At 38.1% G+C, this 18,655-nt stretch overlaps 2 protein-coding genes across 2 annotated transcripts in view; one reads left to right on the plus strand and one right to left on the minus strand.

Moving 5' to 3' along the window:
* The window catches only part of Cenpp (centromere protein P), a 185,557-nt gene that overhangs the window by 83,376 nt on the left and 83,526 nt on the right, over positions 1–18,655 (plus strand). The gene's annotated exons all lie outside the window — the stretch shown is intronic.
* Aspn (asporin) overlaps positions 1–18,655 on the minus strand; it is a 29,669-nt gene that overhangs the window by 2,565 nt on the left and 8,449 nt on the right. The window contains exons 2-7 of the mRNA XM_070033269.1: positions 17,390–17,674; positions 14,486–14,598; positions 11,030–11,243; positions 8,253–8,363; positions 2,947–3,040; positions 2,368–2,506 (exon numbers count right to left, since the gene is read on the minus strand). Coding sequence (XP_069889370.1) covers positions 2,368–2,506; positions 2,947–3,040; positions 8,253–8,363; positions 11,030–11,243; positions 14,486–14,598; positions 17,390–17,645 — 927 coding nt within the window. The 5' untranslated portion in view covers positions 17,646–17,674. The remainder of the gene's footprint in view (positions 1–2,367; positions 2,507–2,946; positions 3,041–8,252; positions 8,364–11,029; positions 11,244–14,485; positions 14,599–17,389; positions 17,675–18,655) is intronic.

Raw genomic sequence — 18,655 nt, forward strand, 5'->3', positions numbered from 1 at the left:
TTTTGCTTTTTGGTGCCAGTTCAGGGCTTGAACTCAGGGGCCTGGGGCCTGGCCCTGAGCTTTTTTGCTCAAGGCTAGCACTCTACCACTTGAACCACAGCTCTATTTCTGGCTTCTTCTTTTTTGTTGTTTGTTTTAAAGGGTGGTTAATTAGGGATAAGATTCTCACAGACTTTCCTGCCTGGGCTGGCTTTGAACTATGATCCTCAAATAAATCTCAGTCTCCTGAGTAATTAGCGTTACAGATGTGAGCCATTAGAGCTGGCTTGTCACTGTGCTTTTGTGCTCAATGCTAGCACAGCACTCTCACACTTCCCACTTAAGCCACACCACCACTTAAGCTTTTTGGTGGTTAACTGGAGATAAGAATATCTCATACTTTCCTGCTTGGCCTGGCTTAACACCCAAGATCCTCAAATCTCAGTCTCCTGTGTAGTTAGGATTATAGGCCACCACACTTGTCCTTGTTTCCCAGTTTTATAGTCTTAAAATTGTTACTCATAAATAATAGTGAATATAAGAACTTTCCTTTATTCCTATTAATAGCTGTTCTATTTTTTCTTTGGTCTTTTATCGCAGTAGTACTATTTCTTGAAAGTAAAAGCAATTTACTTAACTGATTCATTGTTGGCCTAGTCAAAAGCAGAAGTGTTTTGCTTGCAAAATTACAATACTAGTTTTGATTCTTTTTACCTCTAGACTCTGCTTTCACTTTGGACAAAGACAATATAAGCCCAATCATGAAAACTGTAGGCAATACTAAAATGTTCATGTTTTGTCTTCATCTCCCCTCTGTGCTCTATCTGTCCTGGGATTTTTGTAACAGGTAATGTTCCTCTCTGTTTCCTTACTGCTCATTGTCAGAGCAAGTTGGGTGTTTACCAAAGCACAGAGGAGGCATCAAGTAAAACATATGAGACATGAATCTGTTTAGGCTGTGAATATTCATTGACTGGAACAATTGTGACTTTTGTTCTTTGTTCTTCTCTACTGTAGTTCTGTTTCATATATGTGTAATTCTCAGTGCTAGGAAGATGTAGGCAAAAGGGTTGTGAACCTGGCCAGCTTCAGACCAGCCTAGGCTACATAGATCCTGTCTGAACCCCTTCTCCCCACAATAAAATAAAGACCTGAAAGAAATCTATAAGCAGAGTATTTAATGCCATTTTGTTTTCAGTGTCTTTTGCTTCTTGAAAGATTAGAGCTTTACATCTCAAGAAAAGCCCGTGAGAAAAGTAAGCTTAAGTGAAAAGAGAGTTGGGTTTAAGTAGAGCTTTCTTAAACTGAAAGCCATAGAGGAGAATCATAGAAGTTGTGAAAGTCCTAAATTATGTGTGAAATATTATCTTCACTTCCTGTGGCTCCTGTCAGTAAAGAGTTACAAAATGAGAAAGGAAGGGTTTCTAATAATGAAAAACAACATCGATCAACACCTGGCTCTGATGGCTCACACCAGTAATCCTAGCTACACAGTAATTCCAGCACGCACGCGTTCTCTCTCTCTCTCTCTCTCTCTCTCTCTCTCTCTCTCTCTCTCTCTCTCTCTCTCTCTCTCTCTCTCTCTCCCTCCCCCCTCTGTCCCCCTCTGTCCCCTTCTGTCCCCCTCTCTTCCCCCCTCTCCCCTCCTCTCCCCCCTTCTCCCCTCCTCTTTCTCTCCCTCCCTCTCCCTCCCTCCCTCTCCTTCTCTCCTCCACCAGGCTCTGATGGCTCACACCAGTAATCTTAGCTACATGGTAATCCTAGCACACACACACACACACACACCACACATACACACACACACACACACAGAGTGTGCCAAAATATGAACTTTTTGAATGGTGCTATCAATCTACTTCCAGGCCTGGTACATGCTTAGCAAGCATTCTACCAATGAGGGGTACCTTGTGTAATATGAACATGTGATGCTGCAAATGATGACTTGCAGTTATGTATTCTTCTTTACCATTTGAAAAAAACACTTCTAATCCAGCACTACTTTGATAGTGAAAAAAATCTGGATCTTAATCTTCTTGCTTTGCCTTGCGAAAGGTTTCTAGAACAAGATGACCCTCCTTGGTTTCCTAGCCAGCTCTGCCTTGAAAGGTGCAGCAAGTTGAAGTTGGCTCTATTAGAAACTTTGCCACAATAACCTCAGCAGTTTCAATAGGTGAAAGTGGATACAAATGGGTTCTGAGCTTCTTGGGTGAACTATGTTTAAAAACAGTTATCCTAATACTCTTCTACTTGGTAAAACATCTCATGCAACCTGAAAAGTCATCATGTTTCAATTACTCTTGCTGCCTGCTAATCTTTGTTAGAGATACACTACTGTGTTTATAAAATGTAAAGTGCTCATATCTACCAAACACAAGTAGGATGCTTTACCTGGAGATATTTCAACTCTTGTAACCCGGAAGGGATTTTTTTAAGTTTGTTGTTTTCCAAGTGTATTTCTCTTACACGTTGTATGTTAGCAAAACTTCCATTTTCAATATCAGTGATTCTGTTATTTCCGAGGCCCAGCCTAAAAATGATTGAAAAAAAATAATGCATCAATTCTTAGCTTGTTAGATTTGGTAGAGTTCGCTGAAAAATAATACAACCCCACTTAGAATATAAGTCTGTCCTATTTTTATACACATTCATGAAAACGTGTTACATGGCTTCAGTAACCTTTTCAGTGTATGACAACCATCTCCTAACATTCTTTTGAAAAATTATCTGTTCTAAGCCTTTATAAAAGAAAAAAATAGTAATGTGATTGTTTTCTTCTGTCCACAGGATTTGCCTTTCCTATTAGCATAGGCCATAGGGATGGTGGTTCTTTCAAGTTTTCTCTTTATATTCTCCTTAGCAATGATGATGATAATGAATACAGTCCTCAAGCACATTCTCTGAACTGCTTCATTAACATCTTCATCATATAGGCTACTTCTTTTAACCTAAGGTTTTGGAATCTTTTACCTTTGTAGTTCTTTGTATCGTTTAAAGTCCTCCAGTTCCACAGTTGAAATTTTATTATAATCTAGATGGAGCTCCAGTAAAGTTGATGGTAGGTCTAGTAAGAAAAGAAGAATGTTTATTATATCAAGTAAGGCCAAGCTCCACTGATTAACTCATTTGTCAAGTTTCAGAGGATAGATTTTGGCAATTTTTTTAAGAACCTGCTTGTAAAAATCCTTTTATTATGGAAAATTCCAAAGTTACCCCAAAAATAGAAATTGTTATGTGAATCACGAAGCTATGTCCAGCTTCAACAAGTAGCTTTACTTGTTTTCAACAAGTTCCTTTACTCCATTGATCAACTTCTGTAGCTGCATTTTTTTTTTTTTTTTTTGTCATGAGGCTTGAACTCAGGGCCTGGGTGCTGTCCCTGAGCTCTTTTGCTCAAGGCTAGTTGGTACTCTACTCTACCACTTTAAGCACAGCACCAGTTCTGGTGTTTTGAGTGGTTAATTGGAGATAAGAGTCTCACAGGTTCTTTTCTGCCTTGGCTAGCTCAAACCACAATCCTCAGATCTCAGCCCTCTAAGTAGCTAGTATTACAGATGTGAGCTACTAGCGTTCAGCTGTAGCTGCATTTTTTGTTGCTGTTGTTGTTGATCATGGGACTTGAACCCTGGGCCTGAGTGCTGTCCCTGAGCTCTTCAGCTAGGATAGTGCTTTACCACTTGAGCCACAGTACCACTTCCTGTTTTCTGGTGTTTTATTGGAAATAATAGTTTCACAGCCTTTCCTGCTGGGACTGGCTTTTAACCACTATCCTCAGATCTCAGCTTCCTAAGTAGCTAGGATTACAGGTGTGAGCCACTGGCGCCCAGCAGCTGCATTTTTTTAAACTGCAGTATTTAAACTTAAATCCCAAATATAATGTAATTTCACCGGTGAATAATTCATTACATGTCTAACTGGTAAAGTCAGTTTTATGAGTAACCACATTCTTAATATCATATTTGAAAAAATTCCTCATCTAATATCTCCATTTGTCACAAATACATCATTTTGCAGTTGATTTAAGTAAGTCAACATCCAAAGTAAATTTATAATATATATTGGGTTCTTTTATAATCTGTTCACTGGGAATGAATGGCCATGCCTGTCATTTTAGCACTTAGGAGGCTAAGACAGGTGTATTGCCAGTTTGAGACCAACCTGGACGACATAGTTAGTTCTAGCTAGTTTGAGTTACATAGCAAGACTCTTTCTCAAAATCAACAAAAAACAGTAATAAAAGGGCTCAAGTGGCAGAAAACTTGCTTATCAAGACCTTGGTTTCAATCCCAGTGCTGTAAAGAAAAAAAAAAAAGCACCTCTCTTAGATAACATATTCTTTTTCTTCCTGATATTCACTAGTGCAGATATGGATTTGAGAAACTGTTTTCTGATTTGGCTGATGCCTCCCAAATGACCTTACTTATAATAACCCCTTTATTTCTATGACCTGGCCATTGGATGCAATCAGCTTCAGGTAGATCGTCTTTCACCTGATTTTTGTTACTCATTCATGGGTACTTCCTTAATCCATTCATTAATTATAAATTGCAAAATGATGACTTGTTTGTTTGACCCTGGGGTCTCATGAACTCCTGGGCATAAGCCACCCCCCTGGCTTAGCTTCCCAAGTAGCTGAGATTAAAGATATACATTGCTATATTTGGCTTCGATGACTTTTGTGATTTTATCATTTTTTATGGATTTAGTAGAATTTTCTAATTTTCCTTCATCAACTAGCTACTTTGTAAAATAGTTTTTACAGAAAAAGGAAAAGAACATTTGATTCTTTCAAATAATAAGTTAGTACAGCATCCAGAGGTGATCAGTTAAAATGTTTGTTTTTAATATCATTTTAAACCTACAAATGATTTATTTGTGGTATTTTATCCATTTTAGCATTTATTCTCTCAGTAGTAGTAGTTAAGGACTGCATTTGTAGTTTCCTGCTTTTGAAATAAAGGTTTGTTCTTTCTTATCTCACACTGGTATTTCCTGCTTCCAGCCCTTGTCTCATTACAAAAGCTTACTGGAAGAGTCAAACAAATTTTTGTTGTTGGTTTTTTTTTTGTCAGTTGTGGGGCCTGAACTCTGGGCCTAGGTAGGCGCTGTCCCTCAGCTCTTCGGTTCAAGGCTAGTGCTCTACCACTTGAACCACAGCGCCACTTCTGGCTTTTTCTGCTTATGTGATGCTAAGGAATTGAACCCAGGGCCTCATGCATGCAAGGCAAGCACTCTACCACTGAGCCACCTTCCCAGCCCCTCAAACAAATTTATGATATTTGTCAAAGGTTTTAGATAGCCCAGGGGGAAAGCTTTCCTTTTTTCAAATTTTACTAAAACATTTCCTTCCTATATTCATGGTAAAGGCTGAATGAAATTGATTTTTTTTAGAATATCAATAGTCTTAATAGGGCAGAACTTATTTTTTTGAATTTTATTGTCAAGGTAATATACAGAGGGATTACAGTTTCATGTATAAGGTAGTAAGTACATTTCTTTTCAAACACTGTTACCCCTTGCTCATTTTTCTCCTACTTTCCCTTCTCCCAGTGCCACCCCCCCCCCAGTTGTATCACTGTTGTATTTGGTTTGCCCTTTGCCCTTTGTCTCACCATTTAGTTGTACCCCTTCCCTTCTCTAATTCAGGTAAACATATATACAATACACAGGGTACCAAATTTCAAAGTTTACTTTGAATTCTTAAAGCAAATAAACTAGAAGGCAGGAAAATACTTCAAAATGAAGAGGTTTCTGGTTTCTTAAACTTATGATTAATTGAGCTTAATTATAATTATGAAATGATATGGTCCCTCCAGTAGGTAAGACAAAGATATTTGTTTTTTTTTTTAATCACACACTACATTCTAGCTAAATAAATAATTGCAAACATAATAGTTAATAGAAGAGTAGATGGTGTTCTGGCCAGCCAATTTTAGTGTAGATTGTAAGAAGTTGGGGGATAGGGAAATCTCTAGAGAGAGATTTAAAGAACTTGAGTGGTCTGTATGCCCCTAGGACATGAGGAAGATAAATTACTAGAGAGGAAATAGAGCATAGCCTCTAAGACAGGAATACAGAGTTGTGAATTTGGCAGATAGTTCAGTAACTACCAACACATTCTAACATGTTTTTATACTAGAACATCTATTTCCATCGCAAACAGGTGTCTTCCCACGCAATATGATTATGCAGTAGCATTTCCCAGATTAGCAGGGAAAAAGACATTTTCTCATTTTCCTCTTGTACAATCTTCCTGGTAAGGACTCCTGGGAGGTCTGGCATTTCCTTCTGCCACAGTTATAGTATTAATGGAATTGTGAATGTGGCCACCACATTTTAGTGAATGGAATTTTTTAATTCCTGGCTTCTGAGTGTCAGAGGGATCTGGAAAGAGCAGTTATGTAAGTTCCGATTTACATAAGATTCCAATTTAATTTCCTAAAGACATAATGTTCCTTAGTTTCTGAAAGAATCTTAAGAAGTTAAATCCAAGATATGCTTGAAATTAGAATCCTAGGGTATTTTGCAGTGTTAGAAAACCTGCAAGTGTGTTGCCGGGTGCCGGTGGTTCACGCCTGTAATCCTAGCTACACAGGAGGCTGAGATCTGAGGATCGCGGTTCAAAGCCAGCCTGGGCAGTCAAGTCCATGAAGCTCTTATCTCCAATAAACCACCAGAAAACCGGAAGTGGCGCTGTTGCTCAAGTGGTAGAGCGCTAGCCTTGAGCTGAAGAGCTGAGGGACAGTGCCCAGGCCCAGAGTTCAAGCCCCACAACTGACCAAAAAAGAAAAGAAAAGAAAAGAAAACCTGCAAGTGTGAAGGGTAAAGAATGGCCATGCAAGGGGAAAGGGGGAGGGGCTGGGAGATGGGAAGGGGAAACAAAGGAGGAGGCAACAATGCTTGATAAGAAATGCACTCATTATCTTGCCCATGTAATTGTAACCCCTCTGTACAGTATTTTCACACACACACAAAAAAGAATGGCCATGCCCAGTAGTGTGGGTCAGATTGTGAATATAAACACAGCAGTGCTACCCTGTCCCGCCCTGCTGCTCCCTCTTCCTCTCCTGCGGCTCTCACCTTGACCCCTCCCTCTTCCTCATTCCTTTCCTTGTCTTTACTTCCCTTTTCTCCATCTTAGTTCCATTAGTTTTAATCTTCTGGGAAAAGTTTATATATTTTTTGTCATTGTTCTCATATGCCTTATAGATATACAGTCACCTTCAAATGAATGAAGCTCATTTTATATTTGTGTGGTTCTGGATTAAACTGTTTCTTTCTGGGTAGAAAATTTGTCTTTTACTTCTGATGATATTTCTGAGTAAATGAACCCTAAGTGAAAGATCACTGCTTGATTTAATAATACCAACTTCGTTTTGTCTTAATTCTGTTTATCTTGTTAGTCTCTGGGTCAGGTGAGCAATAGAGAGGATTGCTCTTTGTACTGATGGATACTGAAAGATAGCTGTATGAAATTGAAAAATATGTTATTATGAGTTATTTTCCAAGTAGTTATCACCAAAGAAAACCTTTGTCAGGAGCAAGGAAAGCAAGATTTTCACCATGAGTTCCAAGAAAGGCAGTCATATCCAGCCAGTCATCAGGTAGTGAGCTTGGAAAGAATAGCATAGTAAACTGGTCATCTCCCAATGTGGAGGAGTACCAGACTTTGATGTACCTGCTGCAGGTCTCAGACTGTGAAGTGAATAATGTAGGATAATACCTTAGATGTAAAAGATATTGTCACTTACCATGTTCCAGACATTGTTCTCAAACTTGTATGTTGGCTGATTCATCTTCTCAGCACCTGGGAAGATGCTGGAAGAGAGCCCCTTGTAATACATCCATTTCTGCCAGAGCCACGCCTGCCCCTATCTGGCCTCATGGACTCCACACTAAACTATAGAATAGCTGGGGATAACAGTATGGCCCCATGCAGCTTTCCCCTTTTTTTCTCTATAGAATCCTCCCCCTCTACTGTGCTTCACTGATTGATGTAGATAAGTAAATGTCAGATAAGAGAACAGAAATTAAAACTTCTCTGCTTCTTGATGTTTATTCTCATAACTAGGGAAGATAATTTTGACTTAATACTGTCAAAAATTCACTACATGTTGGTTCTTTATTTTCATATGAAAAAATACTAAATTTCATCATATATACTAGCACAATGATTTTTCATTGAAGTATGGTTTTAACAATGCATACTACTAAAGTTTACAATACAGTATTTAATGGTCATTGAAACATAACAGATTTTAAAAGTAAATACAAACCTTTAGGAATTGAGGTTAGTTTTGCTTCAGCAATTCTCATATGGAATACCGTCACCCCTTCAAATGCTCCTGGCTCTATCCCATTGTTATCAAGAGGGTTTGCACTCATTTCTGTGGGGGAAAATGACATGAGTTAGCATACATAGGTTAAATGTAAAGGAAACTCACAGTACAAAGACATATCCTGGGAAGTGTGAGCTTCACTGTTCATACTCATTGTCATTTCAGGTGTTGATTTCTATCTACTCTCCCTTCTGTCAGTCTCAGAAAACATTCTGTTTTGTATTTTATAAACTAGATTGTATTTTATAAACTAGATTGTTTTTTTGCTTTGAATTATTAAATGACACTTTATTCCCCTCTAACCATGAACATGTTTTATTGTAATATTGCATCAGAAAAAATAGTATGGTCATCTTTCATATAATTCAAGATTTTTATATTCTCCATTTAATTTTCTTTCTAAACTTTTTTGATCATAAATCAATTAGAAATTATATAATTAGCAGAAATATAACTTTGAGAAATACCAGTAAGAGGCTAATTGGCAAAAATGGCAGGTACTAGAAAGAATTAGGAATAAATGAACATGAATCTTCCTTGGGAAGTTTGAGTGGATTTTCTGAGCAGACAGTATGGTTATAAGATGTCCATTAGAAGTAACATAGAATGGCTAGGCACCAGCAAGTCATAACTGTAGTCCTTTCTACTGAAGGAGGCAGAGACTAAAAGGATTGCAGATTGAGGTTTGTCTATACAAAAGGTTTTGAGATAATGTCAAAAATAGCCAACAAGCTGGGTGCCCGTGGCTCACACCTGTAATCCTAGCTACTCAGGAGGCTGAGATCTGAGGATCACAGTTCAAAGCCAGCCCAGGCTGGAAAGTCCGTGAGACTCTTATCTCCAACAAAACCACTAGAAAACTAGAAGTAGCACTGTGGCTCAAGCGGTAGAGCACTGGCCTTGAGCTGAAGAGCACAGGGACAGCGCCCAGGCCCAGAGTTCAAGCCCCATGATCAACCAAAAAAAAAAAAAAGCGAACAATGGGCTGGGAATGTGGCTTAGTGGTAGAGTACTTGCCTAGCATTCATACGCCTTGGCTTTGATTCCTCAGTACCACATAAACAGGAAAATGCCAGAAGTGGTGCTGTGGCTCAAAGTGATAGAGTGCTAGCCTTGAGCAGAGAGAGACTCAAGGACAGAGTTTAAGCTCCAGGAGAGAGAGGGGGGGGAGGGAGAGAGAGGGAGATAGAGGGGGAGAGAGAGGGAGGGGAGAGAGAGAGAGAGAGAGAGAGAGAGAGAGAGAGAGAGAGAGAGAGAGAGAGAGGAAAAGAAAAGAATCAACAAAAAACAATGATGGAAGTGTGGCTCAAGTGGCAGAGTGCCAGCTTAGCAAGCATGAGGTCCTGGATTCAAACTCAGTACCACAAAAAGTAAAATAAAATGATGTTTATATTATACAATAAGAAATTTCATGAATCAGCAATTTAAACCAGATAACTAAAGCTTAGGTTTGCATTCCATATACTATCAGAACATTATAATTGAGTAATTTATACAATACACCAAAAATACTATCTTTAAATAAAAATAACGTAGGTTTTATTAGAGTCTAGTACATAAAACAGAAACCATATCTAGGTATTTCAAAGGAAATTCTTAAAGAAAAAGTATTACAAAACCTTTTTTTAAATGCCATAAATTCTCTTTCACTTTTTTTGATGCGTGTCCCAGTCCTGAGGCTTAAACTTGGGGCCTGGATCTGTCCCTGAGCCTTTTTTTCTCATGCTAGCACTCTACCATTTGAGCCACAGTTCCACTTCTAGCTTTTTGTTGGTTAATCGGAGATAAGAGTTTCACTGGACTGCCTGGGCTAGCTTCATACTGTGATCCTTAGATCTCAACCTCCTGAGTACTTAGGATTATAGGTATGAGCCACCTGCCCTGGGCTTGTTTCACATTTTAATTAGTTTATAAATGGTTTGTCTAGCTAAGGATTATTGGATTCAAAAATGAATTGTAAGGCTGGAGGCATGACTAAGCAGTAAAGTGCCTGCTCAGAACCACCAAAGGGGCTAAGAGAGGGGGGTGAAGCTAATTGAGTAAATTATCTTAAAACCTATTAATGAAGTGCTGGGAATGTTACTTAGTGGTAGAGTGCTGGCCTAGCATGCATGAAGCCCTGGGTTCCATTCCTCCATACTTCATCAACAGAAAAGGCCAGAAGTGGTTCTGTAGCTCAAGTGGTAGAGCAAAAAGAAGGTTAGGGGCAGTGCCAAGGCCCAGAGTTCAAGCCCTAGGACTGGCAATACTCTCTCTCTCTCTCTCTCTCTCTCTCTCTCTCTCTCTTTCTCTCTCTCTCTCTCTCTCTCTCTCTCTCCCCCTCCCTCCCTCTCTCTCCCTCTTTCTCCCTCTTCCTCCTCCCTCTCCCTCTCCCTCTCCTTAATAAACCAGGTGCTGGTGACTCATACCTGAATTCCTGTCTACTCTGGAGGCTGAGATCTAGGGATAATGATTCAAGGTCAGCCTGGGCAGGAAAGTCATTGAGACTGTTATTTCTAGTTAACCACCAAAAAAGATAGAAATGATGCTGTAGCTCAAATGATAGAATGTTAGCCTTTAGCAAAAAAGCTCAGGAACAGTGCCCAGGCCCTGAATTCAAGCCTCAGGACCAACACATATACACACACCCAAAAAAGTTGTTAATGATAACAAAGTCTTCTATATAAACATTTTAATTGCCATTTCAAGATGTCTTGTTCATTTGGAAAACTTACCCAAAACATGTAAGGCATTCATTCCTTTGAATGTGTCCTTTTGTATTTTCTTTACTTTATTATCATGAATTCTGAGTTCTGCTAATGATTTGGGAAGATTAAGTGGTATTTCACTTAATTGATTGTGGGATAAATACAGCCTTCGCAACTTCTTTGTGGTTAGAAAAGTTTTGGGGTGAATCTTTGTTAGCTTGTTGTTGTTGAGAATCAGAGCCTGAATAAAGCATAAAAAGTTATATGGTATTAGGGAGTGGATTTCATTTACTGATAATTCTACAATAACTAGTTTTGGAAATTAATATGATTTCTGTCACTTGTATACTAGTCAACCACATAAAATATTTCCCATTCCAATGTAAGCTTAAAAAAATATTTACAGTGGGGTGAATATCTGAAGTAATACTGTAATTGAATAGACACTTAGTTGGAATAGTGCAAAGCTTTAATGCTTTGTAATATGCATTTAGTTTTGATAGAAATTCAGGTTTTTAAAAAAATCTTTGAATAGACATTCACAAGTTTGAAGCTTCAGCCTCTACTCCTCTGTGTGTAAGTGCTCAACAATATTATCTTTATTTTATCTTAAAATCTGTGGACTCTAAAATTTTTTTAGTGTATATAAAATACATTTTGCATGATTTTCTCTATGTGGAAGGCTTCATCTGTAATGTTTGCCATTTCTCCCAGTGGGAATACAATGAGGAAAAGCCCCTCATACTTCTCAGGGCTCTAGAGTAGCACCCTTCAGAAGGGATTTAACCCCAGAGAATGAAGACCTTGTGCTAGAACGACTGTGTTCTTGGTAGCAGCTTTTTTTTTTTTTTTTTGCAGCTTGACATGTCTAAAGCCACACATTAGGGCTATTGTGTGACCAGCCATTTCCATCTGTTGGGATCATGAGATTCTGGCATGTGGGAATTTCAGAACCAAATCTGTGGCAAAATCTTACTGGTTTTCCTGATAGCTATTTTGGAAGGACATAGCTCTCAATTCTCCATTGCCAAACTACACGTAAAGATTTTTTGATGACACAAAAGCATATTAAGTTCAGGGCCTTTGTCAATCACTCTTTAATCTAGCCTATCTGATTCTCTCTAGGAGAATCTCTCTGATTCTCTCACTCCTTTTGTAAATTTCTTATCTATAGCTATCTTCTCTTCGTTTTAACATGACACATGCCTTATAGATATTACATTGTTGTTTTCCCATAACATTCTGGCTGCCCGGTAAACTTTCTTTACCAACACATTTACTCATTTTACTCTCAGTCCTTTGTGACTCTTTTGCCACTGTCTTTCAGACAAACACTCTGTTAAAGGTTTCACCTAGAAAGGTTAAGTCTAGAAAAGGGAAAACTATTTTGTTGCCAAAATAAGTTCCTTTCTGAATGTATAGTGCCAGGTAAGAGTGTATTCACTTTTCTATTAGTTACACTGAAAAATGAGGCCAGGCAAACTTAAAGCGTCATAAAGATGGCTTATGAACTCCCACTTGACCCTGTGAGAGCAATTTAACAGAAACAGGCACAATAAAGGAAAGTGACTTGCTTACAAGTAAAAGTCAGAACTGTCTCACCTAGGGCTCTAGTAATTTAGTTAAGGGCTTGTTTTGTTTCATTTTTGTTTTCTAGTTAATAGATGTCATTTCTGGAACTGCATAAAAATTATAAATAGTAAAATTAGGTTAACAGTTTTTATTCATCACTGTAAAATACGAAGCCAACAATGCCTGAATTTGATGGGCTGGCAGAGTGACTCCAGATCAGCTGTACTTTCAGTGTTGGCTTTCTGGCTATCATAGAGCCACAGAGTCATCACAAACAAACTTTTGGTTATGTGTTAGAGCAAAAGACAAGTGTAATGTGCAGAAAAGGACAATAAGTCATGATGAACCTATCAGTGATAGTGGTAAGAAGTGGTGGGTTGGTCTGAAAATGTTTAGGATCTCACATATCCTTCTCTGTGCCAGAGACACAGGTAAAGCATAACTGACAGTCACAGAATGTCTAAGATATTTGATTTCTCCTGTAAGACAGGTACCACATAAGGAGATATAATTAAGTATTGTACAACTATCACTACATCTGTATTTCATAATAAAGCATGTACTTTTAAAAGTGCTTTACAGCCTGGAGTAGTGGCACAGGTCTATAATCAAAGCTACTTGGAAGGCTGAGATAGGGAGATTATTAAATCTAGTTGTTGTTGGCATAATTTGGAAGGAGCTATCAAACCTCATTTTTCTTGCAGTGCATTCCTTCAGCATGAAATTTTCAAGGCAGCCTACCCAGGCTTCAGCCTCTTTGTGATTTTCTTGCTAGTCCTCCTTACTATGAAGACTGCCTATCTCTCAGTGTGCCTGAAACATGATGGCATGTGTGGCAGGAAGCAAAGCGACCTCACACCTCTCAGATACAGGATCTGTACCTGCTCCTGCCAGATACAGCAAGGGGGTAGCACAGTTATATGTTCTTTTTGTTTTTGGTCAGTCCTGGGACTCGAATTCAGGGACTAGGCACTGTCCCTGAGGTTTTTAGCTCAAAGCTAGCGCTCTTGAGCCACAGAACCACTTCCAATTTTCTAGTGGTTAATTGAAGATAAGAGTCTCATGAACTGCCTGGACTGGCTTCAAAGAGCAATCCTCAGGTTTCAGCTAGGATTACAGATAAGAGCCACCAGTGCCTGGCGAAATGGTCATGTTTTCTACCTTGTCCCATTAGTGTTGTATCATACATAGATATGACAGGTTGTAGTTGTTTTTTTTTTTTTCTCTGACACAGCCTGGAGTGTGGGGAAAATGACCTAGAAGAGGTAGTCCTGCCCGACCATCCCAGATAGTACAGAGTCATCCTAGCCCATGCTAGTCTTGGCAAATCAAGAGTAGTGCTGAGGGCAGGAGGTAATGCCTCCAGCAGTGACAGTGCATAATTAGGCTTTCCCTCCAAACTCAGTTTTGTACTAACTCAAAAATTCGACAGGATGGCTCAAAATGTTCCAATTGGGGATTAAAATACTCATATAACTATAGTAAGAGAAAAATTCCAAAAAAGTTTCCATCCATGTATATGTTAGATAATATTTTCTATGTGCTGCTATTAGAGGTCAACAAGATTGAGGAAAAGACTTCTTATACACTCTGGAGATGATTGCTGTGAATAATTGCTTATTATTCATTTTAGTGTTTGGTGACTATTGTTACCTGAGTGGATTTTAAAATAATAATTAAACTCTCAGCCCACTGCCTTTTATGTACCTATTGTTATTCAGTAAGCATCAGTTGAATTAAACTATAACTGAATTATAGCCATAATTTTTAGTTGGCTAGAACCTTGATAAATACAGGGATGCTATAATACTTCACAGAAAATAACGACTCCTTTACTAATGCAATATAATTAATCATTTTAGCAATGGTACTTTCACTTAAATATTTGAAAATATGAACATATGTTCTTACATAAAGTGAAGTGAGTCCTTTAAAATCATTTTCTTTGATTTCCTTAATTTTATTGTTTTGAAGGTCGATCATTCGAGTATCAAATGGAATGTTGCCAGGGACTGAGGTTAAACCTGAAATAAACATGTTATATAAGTATTAAACATTGATGTTGAAGATGAGATCACTGATATTTTTAAAGAAATACATATTTTTTAAACCTATGATTATCATTAAGTAGCAGAGGACTTAGTTGTAACAGATGACAAAAGTACTGTTTGGAAAAGACCTTTTCTTTTTAGTGATACTTGGATTTGAACTCAGGGCCTTGTACTTACTAAGCAAGCCTAATCACTTTTTTTCTTTCTTTTTTTTTTTTTTGTCGGTCGTAGGGTTGAACTCTGGGCCTGGGAGCTAACCCTGAGCTCTTCAGCTCAAGGCAAGCACTCTACCACTTGAGCCACAGCGCCACTTCTGGTTTTCTGATGGTTTATTGGAGATAAAGTCTCATGGACTTTCCTGCCAGGTTGGCTTTGAACCATGATCCTCAGATCTCAACCTTCTGAGTAGCTAGGATTACAGGCTCCCAGCCTGATCACTTTTTTAAGAAGACTCAAAATACAGAAAGTTGTGCTTAGAAAATATATAAATTTGATTTATTTTCATGTACATTATCAAAAACTTTCCTACTCAAAAACTTTCCTACTCACTTGCTATAAATAATCAGCTCTGCTAATTACTTGCAAATTCTTTGATTTAAAAATTCTTTTTTTTTTTTTATCTGAGTCCAGCACTCAAACTTGGTACCTGGTACTTTTGTTCATTAGCTGGTACTCTACCAACTGAGCGACACCTCCAACCCTATAAATTCTTAATCTTACATAACTTTATTTTTTTATTTTATTTTTTTTTTGGGTCCGGTCATAGGGCCTGAACTCTGGGTATGGGCACTGTCCCTCAGCTCTTCAGCTCAAGGCTAGCACTCTACCACTTGAGCCACAGCGCCACTTCCGGCTTTTTTTCTTTTTTGCTTATGTGGTGCTGAGGAATCGAACCCAGGGCCTCAGGCATGCAAGGCAAGTGCTCTACCACTAAGCCAACTTCCCAGCCCTCTTACATAACTTTATTAGCATGTAAATGTGGATTATACCTTTTCTTCATTACCCACAGTAATTCAAGGAGAAGGTAATTTGATTCATTTCTCTTCTATCCTGGTACCAAAAGCACATTAGCTGCCATTCATCTTTGTAGGTACTACAACTGTTGTTGTTGTTTTTTTTTAATTCTGAGATACATAACAGTTTTTAAAACTGTAAAAATTTTATACTTGAAAACCCATATCTCATTGCTTTCTACATCAGCATTTTACTATATTAAATTTTACTGTTTATCAATTTATCTTTTATTCATTTTAAGTGAACATCAGATATTTTCACACTTTTGGCAGAACTATTTTTACAGAATAGTTGTGAATTTAATAGACTTAAAAGTTAAGGCATCATATATCCAAATATTTTGAACATCTGTATTCTGCTTAATAGCACTATGTATTTTTCCCTTCCATACTTTAAAATACTTTCAAGATATCTAACCATAGATAGGAAGGGAAAAGATTGCTTTCTACATTGGTAAGATAGCAATGTAGAGCCTATTTTGTTTATTGCTATGGATTCATTTTGCCATCTTTGTGAAAATAAGATATTATTTTGATCTTAGGCAATGAAGTAGAAGTCTTATTAGAAGCTAGAGTTTTACAGGAAGGATCCTTCTTATAACACTGATTTTTGCCAAACCTACCCTGCCTTGTCCCTGGTAAAGTTAAGGCTCTGAAAGTTTTATTTTATTCGAGAAAGGAAGAGTGACCAAGTAAGTGTATAGACCTTTTCTTGATCATGCTACTAGGGGAAATGAGATGTATCTGCCAGCTTCTCAGATGGCTCAAAGAGTGGTCTGCATGAATGACCTCCACAGTGGAGCAGGTATTCCATCTTTTGAAAATAGCTGAGTACAACTCTTGATATGCATTCCATTGATCCCTGCTCTAAGCAGCATGTGGAATGTGTTCAAGAGACTCTCTTCAATTAGCCACTAAAAAGCCAGAAGAGGAGATGTGGCTCAAGTGGTGGAAAGCCAGCTTTGAGTGAAAAGGCTAAGGAACAGCACCCAAGCCCCCCTGTTCAAAGCTTAGTACCATCTTGTGCACATGCATGCATACACAAATAACCAAGGCAAAAACAGGCTGGGGCATGTGGTAGAGTGCCTACCTAGCAAATCTGAGGCCCTCAGTTCCGACCACAGTAACAACACCTCTTATCCTACCCGGCACAAAAACAGTAAAAAGTAAATTGGGACAGTTAATCTTGATTGAATTGAGATGTACCTAGAAGATTAGTAAAGCACAACTTTGGGTATGTCTGTGAGAGTGTTTCTAGAAAAGATTGAGTGGGGAAAAAAATCGCCCAAAATGTGGGTTGCACCATCTTATTGTGGGCCCGAATGGAATAAAATGGGATAAAGGGGAACACCAGCTCCTTTCTCTCTTTATCTTCTCTCCTTTCTCTCTCCCCCCCTCCTTTCTCTCCTCCCTCTCTCTCCCCTTCTTTCTCTTCTCTTCTCTTTGTCTCTGATAACAATGAGGTGAGCTACTCTGCTACCTCTGGAGTGATTTAAACTCTGAAACCAAAAGCCAAAATAAATTCTTCCTCCTTAAGTTCTTTATATCACATATTCTGTCACACTTATGAAAAAAACTAATCCAGAAAATTTACATAAGTAGATACTGATCAGAACCACAATCCCAATAAACTCATTGTCGTAATTAGCTAGGTTACAGGAGTGAGCAACTAGTATTCATCTTTTTTTCTGTCCTTTTAATTTTGTCAGAACAGTATTATTCTTCAAAAAGAAGTTGATTTATGTTTTTACCTAGATCAGAACAGTGCACAACTCGTGAGTAACATTGGCATCCAAACGGACATGTTGGAAACAGATCAAATGGGAAAAAGGGGTTTACTGGCTCTTTCGTTGGAAAAAGAGAGTTATCGTCACTGTCGTCATCATCATCATCATCTGCATCTTCCATGTCCTTCAGCATCATATTCTTCAATGACATATGCGAAGGGCTGAAGAAAGGTTTGGCAGAGCATACAGCCAAGAGCAGTAGGAGCACATATTCCTTCATGCTGTCTTTTATAGAAGTCTGATCTAGGACTAAGTAGACATAAATTATTGAGTTAGAGTTTAAACATATATACTTGTTTGTGCATAAGTTTCTCAGTGCTAGCAAGAATATGATAAAATGGCATTTTTATCCATGGTAGGTAATATAAGAATAAATCTATAAGAATTTTGTGGAAGCCACGTACCAGTGGTTCATACCTGTAATCCTAGTTACTCAGGAGGCTGAGATCTGAGCATCATAGTTCAAAGCTAGCCCTGGCAGAGACTCTTATCTCCAATAAACTACCCAGAAAAAGCCAAAAGTAGCACTGTGGCTCAAGTGGTAGAGCACTAGCTTTGAGCAAAACGTCAGGGAACTTGCTTAGGCCCTGAGTTCAAGCCCCAAGACCAAAAAAAAAAAAAAAAAAAAAGAGCAATTTAGCAGTTTGGGAGCTTCAGCAATTCTACTTTTAGAGTCTAGTTTTAGGAAATAATTCTAAACTACACAAACAGGCTGACATATAGAGTATGGGCACCAGTGGCTCACACCTGTAATCCTACATACTCAGGCACCAGAGATCTGGAAGATAGTCCATTCAAGATCAGCTAGGGCAGAAAAGTGTTAGAGATGCCATTTCCAAAACAGAGAAAAGCTGGGCTGAAGGCATGGCATAAGTAGTAGAAAGCAAGCTGAGCAAGCATGAAGCCATGAGTTCAAATCCCAATAGTGCAAAAATAAATATAGAATATAAAATACATATTCTGTGAAATAAAAAAGCAAATATAAAAATTCACAATCAGTATACGTATAAGCACAAAGAAGGAAAGTAATTTTTAAAAACACCCAACACAAATATACCCAATTAATGATAAACTCTGTTGATATAACTATGGATGATGTTTTAACCTTTAATTTTTATAATTAAAAATAAATACTATTATCACTAGAAAATGAATAAATGTTCTAAAATAGAAAAGTAGGTCATCATACCTTCTGTTGTCTAACATCTGAGAAACATTCTCAGTGTCCCA

The sequence above is a fragment of the Dipodomys merriami genome, unplaced genomic scaffold (assembly GCF_024711535.1).
Source record: "Dipodomys merriami isolate MVZ:Mamm:240054 unplaced genomic scaffold, mDipMer1.0.p SCAF_22, whole genome shotgun sequence".
Lineage (NCBI taxonomy): Eukaryota > Metazoa > Chordata > Mammalia > Rodentia > Heteromyidae > Dipodomys > Dipodomys merriami.